The sequence below is a fragment of the Sturnus vulgaris genome, chromosome 3 (assembly GCF_052056855.1).
Source record: "Sturnus vulgaris isolate bStuVul1 chromosome 3, bStuVul1.hap1, whole genome shotgun sequence".
NCBI classification, from domain to species: domain Eukaryota; kingdom Metazoa; phylum Chordata; class Aves; order Passeriformes; family Sturnidae; genus Sturnus; species Sturnus vulgaris.
In genome coordinates, this window is record NC_142245.1 from 59,097,775 (window position 1) to 59,111,171 (window position 13,397).

The 13,397-nt window shown below is 45.1% G+C and overlaps 1 protein-coding gene across 1 annotated transcript; it reads left to right on the top strand.

Annotated features, from left to right (window-relative positions):
* The first annotated feature begins 275 nt into the window (after nucleotides 1–275).
* LOC106851896 (solute carrier family 22 member 2-like) lies at nucleotides 276–10,602 on the top strand. Its single transcript, XM_014874197.2, has 11 exons — nucleotides 276–794; nucleotides 2,924–3,027; nucleotides 4,006–4,160; nucleotides 6,218–6,386; nucleotides 7,329–7,443; nucleotides 7,544–7,650; nucleotides 7,767–7,981; nucleotides 8,250–8,358; nucleotides 8,734–8,846; nucleotides 9,865–9,964; nucleotides 10,456–10,602. The coding sequence occupies exons 1-11, from the start codon at nucleotides 384–386 to the stop codon at nucleotides 10,520–10,522; spliced, it is 1,665 nt and encodes a 554-aa protein (XP_014729683.1). The 5' UTR covers nucleotides 276–383; the 3' UTR covers nucleotides 10,523–10,602.
* The last annotated feature ends 2,795 nt before the right edge of the window (nucleotides 10,603–13,397 follow it).

Below are 13,397 nucleotides of genomic sequence, written 5' to 3' on the forward strand. Positions count from 1 at the left end.
TAGAATTTTCCATTGATGTTTGCTCCTTAGAAATGCTCGTTATTCGAGGAGCTGACTTGCCTAATTAAAAAAAAAAAAGCTAACCAAAACCCCCAACAAAAACTGAAGGGCCGTGGCCCATAGGGGCTTTTCCAGAGAACAGAAATGTATAAGCGTACTGATAAGGGTTAAAGGCAAATTCTTTCTGGGTGAATTAAGGTCTGATTTGAAATGAAACAAAAAAATAGAGCTTGCAACATGTAGTTTAATAATTTATAGAGTTACTCTTGACTTTTGGTCAAATATCTTTGTTAAAGCTACTTAAGTAGGTTTGCTGCCAACTAAATATACCAGTGCAGCAGAGAGGACCTAGCTGAGGTTTTTGGGGTGGTTTTGATGCCAAAATGCCAACCCTAGATGACATTTTAGAGCATATTGGAGAATTTGACAGGTTCCAGAAGCAAACCTTTTTTATCCTATGTTTGTTGTCTGCGTCCTTCACCCCAGTGTACGTGGGGGTCGTCTTCTTGGGGTTCACCCCTGAGCATCGCTGCTCCAGCCCCGGCGTGGCTGAGCTGAGCCAGCGCTGTGGCTGGAGCCTGGAGGAGCAGCTGAATCACACGGTTCCCGAGTGGGATGGCCACGGGGCCAGCTTCAGCAGCCGCTGCAGGAGGTACGAGGTGGACTGGAACGCGACAGGCATCAGCTGCACTGACCCCCTGGGCAGCCTGGCGGGCACCGGGAGCACCGTGCCCCTCGGTCCCTGCCGGGATGGCTGGGTCTATGACTCCCCTGGCAGCTCCCTCGTGACAGAGGTACAAACAGCCCCCTTTGCCCTGCTCTCTCTGTTACAGACAAGGTGAGGGTTGGGGGAGAGGGTCGGTGGAGCCTTGGCTGTGTTCAGGTATCCCCTGCTTACCTGGAGAAGGGATTGTCTCTTACCGTGAACTTGCGCTTGGGGGCTTAGAAGTCATCTTCCCTCTGTCCTTGCTGTGAAGTGCTGCATTGGCTGCTCAGGAGGCTTATATCTCCAGCTGGGGAGCAAAACATATTTCAGCAAATAAATCCCCAGGTAAAGTCCAGTTCTGAATGAAATTTCTGTCACATGAGAGGTCCGATTGGTGAAGGTATGTAAACAGTGCAGGTAGCAGTGCTGCAAACAAAACTGGCCAATGCAAGGTCTTAGTTTCTTCTCTCCACCCCTTTATTTTATTTTATTTTATTTTATTTTATTTTATTTTATTTTAAAGTTGGTTTTAAATAAAAATGAATGACATTCAGTCTGGGGGAAGGTATTGCCTCCCACAATTAAACAGCTTAATTTGGGAATAAACTGTAGAAAAGCCAATGACTTTTGTGTTCTCAGAAGGAATGTGAATAAACTGAAAGTGATACTTAAGCTACTTGCTGTACTTTAGTCGTTTAGGTGCTTTAAGAATAAACCAGTAACTGGGATAACAAGCCTGAACTCATAGAAAGTTCCACCAAATGTGATGAGGAGGTGGTCAGGATCCTTTCCCCCATATGTCTAACACGGGAACAGTTAAAATCTGTGCTCCAGCAACTTCAGCATTCATGCTTTTGTAAGAGATTTGTCCCAGATATAAGGGGGTGCACTCTAAGTGCACTTCTTTCAGCAAGTTGTGGGCTGTGAGAGATGGAAGTGAGGCGTCTCAAATGCAGGGTGACCCAGGCTGCCCAAGCAGCAGCAGCTCGGCAGGCACTTCTCACTGGAAAAGGCTCCAGCAGACCCTGGGGTCCAGATGCCCCCACCTTCATCTCCCGAGGCTGTGGGAAGCTGAGCACTTGCAGTCTGTGTGGGCTCATGCAGCCATGCTCTCACATCAGTTGTCTCCCCTTTCCTGCTGAAGGGGATGCAAAGCCAGGCCCATGGGGCGCTTCCTGCACGGGACAACCAGATATGTCACATAACTCTGTATTTTGCCAATGAGCTCCCAGTTGTGACTTTGTGTGAAACTTCTCAGGCTCTGTTATGTTGTCCCCGCTCTGATAGCTAAGAAAAGGAAAGGATAGTGCAGTGTAAACTGTGTTATTTCAAAGGAAAATTTTGCATATGGAAGAACATTCTCATGGGAAGACCTGTAGAGCCTTGTATTTCAGAAGAAATATTTGGTTTTATGTTAATTATGGATGCATAGATTCAACTAAACCCATCTACCAGGAGGAAGGGGAGGTACTTGAAGTCATACTTGAAGAGGTTTTTGCAACAACTTTTTCTCCAGCAGCTTTTATGTATTTCTGCAAGTAAGATTGGACAAGACTAGATGGCAAATATATGTGGGTACCCATGTGGTATAAAGCTTGCCCTTGGATAAAAAATATCTGCTCTCCAGACACACACAACAATGTAGTTGAGCTAAAGACCAGAAAAAAGAGAAAATGCTGTGGCCTCAGGGCAGATGCAGATACTTCCACCCTCCTCCAGGAGGCCAGTGCTCCATGGGACAAGGCAGGCTCTTGAAGGCATCGAAGATGCTTTTAGTAAAGGCATCACACTCAGTCTTGAGTGCTCTGTGGGGACTGCTCTGCCATGCCAGGCTATGAGGCAACAAGAACTGCTTAGACATGTTCACCATCAGCCACAAAAAAAGCTGTTTCAAAAACTCGGGGTGATCATCAGATCCATGCTGATTTGATCAATGAGGGCAAACCTAGTGCCAGTTTTGACAGATAATAACTCACTTCTGCTCTTTCCAAAAAAGAGAGATGAGACATGAATGGGAAATGCCAGCAAACTTCTCAAGGGCTTGTTCCAGTTTTTAATGCTGGACAATTAATTAAGTTAGTAGGATTTCTGTGTGCTGACAAAATAGGCATTGACCCAGAAACGAGTTTAAATCTTTAACTGAAGTGAAGGAGAGCTGTGGACATGAGCCAGCTCCTCATTTCACTCTTTTGTCTCCGACTGTGGTTGCTCCTTTAGTTTGACCTGGTGTGTGAGAACTCCTGGAAGCTGGATCTCTTTCAGTCTGCTGTGAACGCTGGGTTTTTTATTGGCTCCATAAACATTGGCTACATTGCAGACAGGTAGGTGTGGATTGACAGCAATTCCCTCTGACCTCCCTTATCCATGTGCAGTAGCCAAACTTAGATGAAAGGTTGTGCAACTGATATCATCTCTGCTCTTCTGAACATAAGGTTATCCCCCTGGATGCTCAGTCACAGCACGATCCAGTATCCTGCCTTTTAGGTTGTAGCTGGTGGTTAGCACAGATCTGCTCAGCGAGCCCTGCAGAGCCCACGAGGACTATTTTAGAAATGTACACCCCAAACTTCCTCCTGTGCCACATCAGAGCCCTTGGGTGTTAACCAAAGCCAGGAAATGCTGGTTTGGATCTCCCACTTAATCTGTCACACTCTGTGTGGCTGCAGCTTGGAAACATTTTGCTTCTTTTGGAGACGCTTAGAAACAGTTGGCACAGATTGCCAGATGTGTACAGCAGCAGTTACTATGAAAAAAGCAGATAATCCCTCTAGCTCCCTGTTCAGAGCCAGCAGAGTCAGACTCCCTGGCTCAGGCACCTGGGGTTAAAGAGAAACAAATGCCTTTACTCGAGAGCTCATTTTCCCCTTGCTCCCCTTCTGCCTAGGACTGTTTGTAACAGCAGGCTCTGACTTTCTCCAGCTGTGAAATGCAGCCTCCTCACAAATAGATCCATACATTAGCAGTGTTTTAAAGGTTAAGATTGTAAATCTGGTGCATGTGGAAATATCAGAATCATAATATTAACCCATACTCATTTTTCAGTCCCAATGTAATATATGTAAACATGAGACCATTAATTTTTCCTAAAATTTTTTGTGGAATTGCTGAGTAACAGGCACAGTAATCTTTCATGACATAGAAAAGCAGACAAGTGAGTAATGGACAAAGAAAAAAAAGCATGTCTCTATTTTGTGTAGCAAAATTGTATTTTTTTCCCCTGAAGATACACAAAGCTCTTACTAGTTTAAAATGCTTCCATGCCTAGTTGTTTGCTTCATGCCTATCATTTTCCAATCCAGGTTTGGCCGTAAATTTTGCCTTTTAACAACAATTGCTGCAAACGTTGTGTGTGGGATCCTTCTGGTCTTCCTGCCCTCCTACCTGTGGATAGTCATCATCCGGTTCCTGCAAGGACTGGTCAGCAAGGGCTGCTGGACTGCAGGCTACATCCTGGGTGAGTTCAGGACTTCTCCCAGGAGAAAGGCTAGCTGCAGAAGATGAAGGAACAAAACTCAACTCCAAAAATCTTGGGAAAAGCCATTTAAAAAACGTCTCCCATGGTGTTTCATGAAGGAGTTTTCTCCCTCTTTGCCTTCTCAGGATGTTTTCAAGCACTGTCATTAGGGAGAAACAACAGCAGCCTTCAGAGCTGGAGCCAGTGGTGGTATATTAGGGCTCTTACATGGAGATAGGCTTTCCTCTATGGTACAGCTCACCTTTGCAGATCTGTCTGGGCCCCAGGGCTCTTCTTCCTTCCATCAGGCTCTGGCTGGGGAAGGTGACCAGGCAGACACAGAATGGTGACAGAGGAGGCCATTAAAGAAGCAGGCAGAGGGTGGGGAAAACTTGAGACATTTTTATGACACAAAGAGCATAAAAGGGCTAACAGAGGTTTAAGAACCTAAAAATAACTGAAGAACATCACGTACTTGCTGATAAAAAGATGAGGTGTTTGTGTACCTGTGTGTATCCACTGGATACATGGCCAAGCCATGGAGGAGCCAGCCTGTGTGGGTGCCTCTCTCAGTGCCCTGTACCAGCTGTGTCTGCTGGTGAGGCACAGCTGTGTGGCCAGGCTGGGTCTGGGGCCACTTTCTGGTTCAGGATAGAGCTGCCTGGGACTTCCCTGATTTTTCTGGAGTTCAGTCTCTTGTCCAAAATACCCAAGGGCAAACAACCACTGAAGCAGCAGATTAACTTTTTTAAAAGCTGACCTTTTAGAACCTTAGCTGGGTTAGGGTGGCAGGTGGCTCTACCAAATATCTCTGAGATACAGTTCATTGTGAGAGCTGTAAAAATTTAAAAGTCAGTGCCCTAAACTTCCATTAAGTCTTTCAGTGTGGGCATCTTCAGTTATCCAGATGTCTGATATAAAAAAAGAGTACCTGTCCCACAGTCCAGATTGTCTTCTGCTAAGACATGGCTATTTCTTCCAGTGAATTTCTGGATGTTTTCTTGGCCTCTTAAATCTTTTCCTGTCACACATGAAATCTCCATCCCCTCTTCTGGGGAACTTTAAGCCATTTAGAGCACAAAGCCCCTTTCAGTATAATGATTTGCCCCATCCTGATATTTTTCTCTCTGTTACATCTTGTTACTACTGTATTCTCTTGAAACTCCCTTATGAAAAAGATCCTGAACGAGCCCCAAAACTTCCTTAAACTTGTATCTTCTCCCTAAGGGCGGCCAATACTGAATGTCCAGGCAAGGATACAAGGACAGAACAACCTTATTATCCTGCTCTGCTGGAGCACTTGTCTACCTTTCAGCTGGTTCTGGCTCAGTCCTGCTGAGCCTGAGGAGATGTCTTTGTGCATCATTCGGCTGAGGAGCATTAGCTAATCTGGTTCCAAAACTCAGGAATTAATTTGAATGCTAATTAGTTCCTTACTGGTCTTTTTCTAATGAGTTTGCTTTCTTGAAGTCACACAACTGACTGCAAAATGTTGAGTGTGCTTGTGCCTGCCTGCTGGAATAGTTACTTTTAACTCTACATCAGCAAGACTGAATGTGTGGGTCTATGCTGTGGTGTGGAGATGCAGAGTGCAGACAAATAGTGATCCCAGCCTGGCCTGGGAGCTCTGGGCCATCCTGTGACACAGGCTTTCCTTATGTACTTGGAGTGAGATGCAGGCTGAACACCTGTGCTTTGGAAACAAAGCATTCAGCTTTGTTGTTGGGTTGGAGACATCAGTATATTGGCATTAGATTTCACGACACAATCCGTCTGTGCGCTTTGACGAACGCTTGATTTACTCTGAGATCTCCCCAGCAGAGGACATCCCTGGGTGTCTTAGTGCACGGCCAGCAGCAGGTTTTTCCTCTCTGCTGGAGTTCCAGCGCCAGGAAAGCGCGCCAGGGGGTTTGTCTGGAGGCATTATGCCGGGAAGCCCACGATGGCCAAGGTTTCTCCAAGGTGTTACCATGGCTTTGGTCCTCCAGCATCACCCCGAGCTGGTTCCTGCTGCGTGGGGCACCACGGCACTCACCTGTCCCTGTGCACGTTCGCAGTGACAGAAGTGGTCGGCCCGCAGTACCGGAGGACGGTGGGGATCCTCTACCAGGCGGCTTTCTCCGTCGGGCTCCTGGTTTTTGATGCCATCGCTTACGCCATCCCTCACTGGCGGTGGCTGCAGCTCACTGTCACCCTGCCGACCTGCTTCCTCCTGCTCTACTACTGGTAACTGCCCTTTTCTTGTACCTCTGACACAAAAAATCCTGTCTTCTCCTGCTTCCCGAGGCTCCATACTGGCAGAGACTGGGCGCTCCTTTCTGGCGTGCACCCCTCTTGGTGCAGAGAGGTTCCCAGCAAAAAGGGGAGGGAAATAGGACCCCTCAGCGATTGAGATCTTGTTGAAATCTAGCCCGTGCATCTCACCTATCCTTGTGTTTGAAAAACAGACCACTGGGAAAATTGGATTAGTATAATTTATAATTTTCTTTAAGCAATTCATAAACAAAAATAGGTGCATTGGCATAACTTGGTTGGTCTTACACTGAAAATCTGTTTATTGACAGATCATCTAATGCTAACATAACTGTATCAGGTTGTTAGCATGTTCTTTTAAGGCAGGAAAGCTGCAGGTTTTTGTGGTCCAACTGAAAGAAAGCACTTGGGTAATCCTTCATTTTAGTTTCTCTCCTCTCTTTTTAATCGATATTTTTTGGTTTGAGTGCTTTGGATTTGAGAAATTGTCTGGATGGGTCAAGAGGCTAGGAATAGTAGAAAGAAATTTGTTGCCTTCCTTCTTCCATATTTTTGAATTGGTGAGCCAGTTCTAACTTAATTGTACTTCTTAACCTGTATTGGCAGAAGTGAAAAATGACTCCCTAAGAGGAGCGGGTTGGTGGTGAATGGGCTGGATGAGAGCACTACTCTCCCTCAAAGCTCCTCCCTGATTCATCTTTAGTAAACTCTTTGACTAAAGCCACTACCTCAAATGTTCCTTCTCCAATCTCAGCCATGGGATATACTACTCTTCCTGACTGGGGCAGTGGGAAGTAGCACACAAAACAACAAAAAAATCCATCAACCTCTATTTAAGCCCTCCAAAGTCTTCACTCACAGGAGAATAAGTAGGCTTTATGTTTTGCTATATAATGGCATCCACTTGCATTGTAGGTGCCTCCCAGAGTCTCCCAGGTGGCTGATATCTCAAGGAAAAAATGACAAAGCTATGAAAATTGTCAGCAATATTGCTAAAAAAAATCAGAAAAAGATGCCTTCCCATTTTAAGGTGAGCTCAGGGTTTGCTTGTGCATGTAAGCATCATGACAGTACCTTGCATGGGTTCCTCCCAGAGCAATTTAATGTACTACGTACTGGCTCTTCCATAGGATATTAAATTTGAAGAGGAATATTGTGGAAAGCAGAATCCCTCACTGCTGGACCTTTTCAGGACACCACAGATACGAAAAAACACGCTCATTTTGATGTACAACTGGTAAGAACATAACACTATAGTGCTGGTTTTGGAGCTCTGGATTTGAAAACTCCATCAGGGCATGGATGTCTGTTCTCTTACTATCTAACAAATCCAGGATGCTCTTCTCTGCCCAGGTTCACGAGCTCCATCCTCTACCAGGGGCTCATCATGCACATGGGAATGGCTGCTGAGAACATGTATCTGGATTTCCTCTATTCTGCACTGGTTGAGTTCCCAGCTGCCTTCATCATCATCGTCACTATTGACCGTGTGGGGCGGCGCTACCCCTGGGCCCTGTCAAACCTGGTGGCTGGGGCTGCCTGCCTTGCCACAGCCCTCATCCCAGAGGGTAAGTCACCTGAATGAAGCCCTGTGGAGGCTTCCCACCCTGTCCTCTGGAACATCCATGCTGCTTTGTGAGGGTCCCTTTGCTGCTTCTCATGCAGTCCTCACTGCTCCCCTTCCCTGACTTACATGGGTGAAACAAAAAAACCCAACATCCCTTAAAAGCATCAACTGACATGGGATCAGAGGTCCCACAAAATAACACTGTTGCAATTGACACCTGCTAAGTCACTGGCATGCTTTTAAATCTGTTGAATGTATTTTCTCTACAGATATACATTGGTTAAAAGTGATTACTGCTTGCATTGGGAGAATGGGAATTACAATGGCTTTTGAAATGGTTTGCTTTGTAAACACAGAACTGTATCCAACTTATATCAGGTGGGTGCATCCTCTCCCCAGTTGGCATTTGGCCTGGAAACAAATAGTTGAGGCTGAGGGGTATGTTATGTTTTAGGCTAAATTAAGTTATCCTCAAATGTGTAAGAACTACACAGGTACTGTTGAACATAAAGCAGGTCAAGCACAATAAAAATGCTTTAAAAGGTAGCCTAATATAAAGAAAAGAAATGTGCTTTTAGACAAAGGGAACTCACGACTGAAATAAAGGGAAAATCTGGGAGAACCGGGGTGGGTGAGGGATCTGAAGTTCCACACAGTGCCTGGATCTGTCCTGTGCGAGGGTGAGAGTTGTGATCCATCCCATTCCAACTGCAGTACTCTGACACTGACATGATCCCTTTGCTGCCAAACTAGGAATCTCGGGGTGATGGTTTGCTCCTCTTTGTGTGATATTGGTGGAGTCATCGTGCCATTCATTGTCTACAGACTGGTGGAGATCTGGCATGATCTGCCGCTGATTGTCTTCAGTAAGTGCCACCTTACCTCCTTGCCAGCCCCTTCCAGAGTGCAGTGGGGGACACAAGTTCCAAAGGGAGGGAAAAGACACCAATGTAGCTGCTTTAAGTTCAGCAGAAGTCCCTTGCTCTCTACAAGGCCTTAGCCTTCAGTTTATGATGAGCTGGAACTTGTTTATGCACTCGTGTCTCCCTTGTCCCTATGATTTCTCCTTGCATTTTAAAGGAAGATAGAGTCAAATACATGTTTGACAGATGGCAAAGAGCTCAGAAAACTTTTGATGAACTTAATATTTGATAGATTTAAAGATTAAATCTGATGATTTACTGCCCTTCTGTGAGTTATATGATCTCTGTCCAGGAGCCAAACCCTAGAATTTCATGTAGTTGCCTATTTAATGGAGTACAAGTATGGCTGTTACGCTTCAGCTTTTCTGACACTTTGTTAACTGGCTCTTCTCCAGCTATTTGGAAAGTGGCTGGTAAATAAATGCAAGATAAGTTTTGCAGACTGGTGACCTGAACTCTCAGGTCAGGGCCTGCAACACTTTTATGAACCTTTAGGTCAGCACATTATTTGTAGAAAAATACCTTGAATGGCAATATGCAGATTTTAACAGACAGGACATCTAGAAGGGGGCTTAGTAGATTTAAAATACATGTATGTACAAACTGGTTAAAAGAAATTATCAGAGGAGAATTTGACCATATTACTTAGAAGATAATACATTGTGTACACATTTTCTAATCTTATGTGAATAGCATGAAGAAGGAATGGTTTTCCTGACATGCTCTAGCACTAAAAAGGGCTCTTTCCTCTGTAAAGGAAGGATCTGTCCAGTTTGAGGTGTCCTAGCTCATGCATAACTCACAAGAGGAGTTGGCTTGGTGCTGTCTCCACAGGGCAGCCACATTCTCCAGTTTTGCATATGTGAAGAACAAGATAAAATGCCTTTCACAAGTCCGTTCTGTCTGGCAGTAGCAAGTGGTTGATGAATGCTTACAAGCTCTTTGTGCCTCTGTTTTGAAGCTGTGCTTGGTGTAATTGCTGGAGGGTTGGTGCTGCTTCTGCCTGAAACTAAAGGAAGAGTTTTGCCTGAGACTGTAGAGGATGTTGAAAACTTTCACAGGTGAGTCATGATGATGAACTTGTAGCAGTTTTCACTTGAAATTGGGCAAAATACCTGTTCAGAAGGAATCCTAGGGGTTACTTGTCTTGTTTCCAAGAAATTGCTGGGTAATTTCCAGACTCTCACTGGACAAATTCTGGATTTCTTTTACCCCATGTCTACCTAGGCATCTTGAAAACAAGTAACCTAGGCCTTTACTGGCCTATGAATAGCTGCACTAGTCTCTCAAATGTGCTACAACACCATTATAAATGGTATTTGTGTTAAAAAACCCCTTAATAATTGAACAGAAAAAGGGAAGTCTTGACAGCAGCTTCACATGTGGTGCAGGAAGCCAGGGACAGATCGGGAATGAGGAGCCAGAACAAACCTAAGAGAATATATAGGATAATTTTCTTGGGGCCAAGGCTGAGCAGGTGAAGAACTTGAAGTTAGGTGCTCCCTGACCAGCTTCATTCCTGTTTGATGTTCATGTCTTATTACTCTTGCAGGCAAAGTGCTCCAAAGGCCAAGAAAATCTATCTCCAGGTCCAAGGATCAGAAGTAGCACGTGGCTGAAGAAGATGTAACTCTTGTTGGGTAATCTTCTTTAGGGCAATAGCATGGAAACGCCACTTAGAATAAATACCCACTCAAAAGTCTTGCCTCTCTTATTTCAGTTTCTACTCATATCCTTTATTTACAGTATTTAGGGTTGTCTGATGGGATTGTCCCTATTTCTGTACAGCTGCTTTCCCCTCTGTACACTAAGAGAAACATATTTTAGGGCTGGGAAATTTTTGTACCAGCTGTGTGGACTTCAAGAGGTCTTAACTTGAGTATGGTGGGATCCATACCAACAAAGGGATCCATAAATTCTGACTTGGTGGTTTTTTCTTAAAAAGAGGCAACATAATATAAGAGATTTATCTCTATTGTAGAATCAAGGTAACTACAAACCTGGTTCAATTGTGTGACAACTTTACAGTTTTTAAAAAATTGATTGTATTTTCTCCTATTTTGTTGGATACTCACAAGGGTGGGCATGTGGCAACTCCAGAGCATGAAAAAGAGTGCATAGGAGAAACACTCATAATCCTCCATAAGGTAATAGCATTGTACATGTGCCCTACAGGGGCATTCCTTTGGAGTGAGCTGGGATCAAGCTTGGGGACTTGCAGGACCCTGACAAGGGTTCTGTGCATCAAGGAGAATCAGGAACACCACTGGGTCTTCCAGGAAATATCCAGCACCTTCAGAAATTTCCTAGTCCATCCTGTTGAGCGACTGTAACAGACCTGTGGCTGCAGGGCAAAACAGGGACAATGGTTCTGTGGCTCCCCTTCCCTATTTGTGTTGCTGGTCCCTATCTGCTGGAAAGCACTGGTTTTCCATAAGGATACTGTGAGCAGGGTGCAAGATACCTTTGCCTATTGATAATCAGCTTTGGGGAGAGAACTCCCAGTTGAGCAAGACAATGCTGGACTCTAGCAGGCAGGATGAAATTCCCCCAGGATTGCATCCCAGTGACCTTGCACCTCTTTCAACTGATCTGAGCCTCAGTTAATGTTCAGTGTTGCTGTGGGGGCTCCAAGGCAGGGAAGCACGTTGTTCAGTGAGGCAAGGCCATGGCAAGGTTGCCCTGAGTAGGGACAGATCAGGAATGACATGACTTTGGCCCAGGCAGTTGCAAAACTAGTATTTGCTTCAGGATCAGAGGGGAATAAGCTTGAGAGGGCAAGAAGAACAGTGGGGGTGTACTTATGTGTCTGGTAGAGCTGATGTTATAGAGCTATGGTTGCAGACATGTCTCTGCTCTGCACTTAAAGAAATCTGTCAGAATTTATGACTTACAGTTCTTTGATACAAAATCTGTTGAAAACTCTGTAGATAGAAAATGGGGGCGGTAGCAACAAATCAAGCAAAGCAAAGACTGAGATCAATAAATGAATAACTACAGAAACTGAGTCCCAAGACCCCTAGCCATCACACTGGTATTTATTCCCATAAGCACTGCTACTGCCACAGCAGGAGCTACAGAGCTGGCAGGCTCTGGCACGCCTCTGCTTTGCAGTCACCTACATGTGATAGTGACATCTGCTTTGGTGGCAGCTTCATAAACACAAGGGCAAATGTCCTTCATTCATTTCTTTGCTGGTGACCTCTGCCCATTCATGGATTGCTTCCTGGAGCTGGGAAGTCAAAGAGGTGTAAAAGCTGGTCCAGTTGCATGTGGCTGCTCTCAAAATGGGGAGAAGCAGCAGCACTGTGTCCTGGGGGATGGTAGGAATGTGTCACCCCCAGGCTATGAGTGAAGCTCACATCCTGCCCCAGGTAACAAGTTTGACAGCTTCTCTTCCTCTTAAGAGCAGCTGAAGCCTGTCTGCTCCTGGGGCTGCTGGACCAGTGCCAGGGCTGTCCCTGGAGCTTGGGAAGGAGCACGTCAGGACCAAGCACCATCTGACTCTGGCAAGGAGCCTGGGAGCAAGTAAACAGGGCCAGGTTAATGAAAGTGGGACTGATCCCTAAAGAAGACTCTGCCCCTCACCTAATTACTCAAAGCTGGGCTGTATCAACTATGCTTGAAGAGAACACACAAGCTCCATGTTTTGGGATACCCACTAGCCTTCATCGACTGGGTTTTGGCCAAAAAACTTTTACAAATTTTCTGGTGCTCTCCACGGCATCATCTGATGGGCAGATGATCTTGTGGCCGAGGGCTGCACCTTTCTAAGCACTATTCTTGCCCTCTTCTGCTGCTGTCAGCACCTAAATCCAAATGCTAACGTGCAAATGGCTGTTGTTTGGACAGTTCTGTGCTCCTGTCCCATCCCTACTCTACAGCACTATGTCATCCTACATCCTTAATATTTTAAAATATTAAGAAATTGGGCCTTATTCCACAACTAGAACTGGTCAGGAGGCAAACTCAAACCCAGAGAATAAATATAAGTTGATGAATATGATGTGAATCACAGCTTCCCAAGAGCTGTGGAGAGGACTCTTCAACATTCAAAGGCACTACAGCAGTGATGTTCCACCATGGTATGGAGGGAGAACTACTTTAAAAACCATATCCTTTTCTGGCTTATCTTTCCCCTGTGCCTCAGTACTTATTTGTGACAGCTGTTTGTGAGTTTGGCCAAGTAAATAATCAAGTTCAGGGCATTAGGAAAACATTTATGCATAAACACAAACTTTAATGTGCTTTAATATGCAGGGCAGAGTTTCCTGTTATTGTCTGTGCTGGTCCCAGGGGTGTCTGTGGTGGGTTTTTCTGCCCCTTCCCCATCACTGATATCGAATGCTGATGCAGTTGTATGTGGCCCAACACGTCCCTAGAATTCACTGCCTCCACCTGTTTTTTCATTTTCAACTTCCTAATATCTAGTCAAATTCTAGACTGCCAAATCTTAAAAGCCAGCCTGAGCTTGGAAGTGCTTAATTTTTGTAC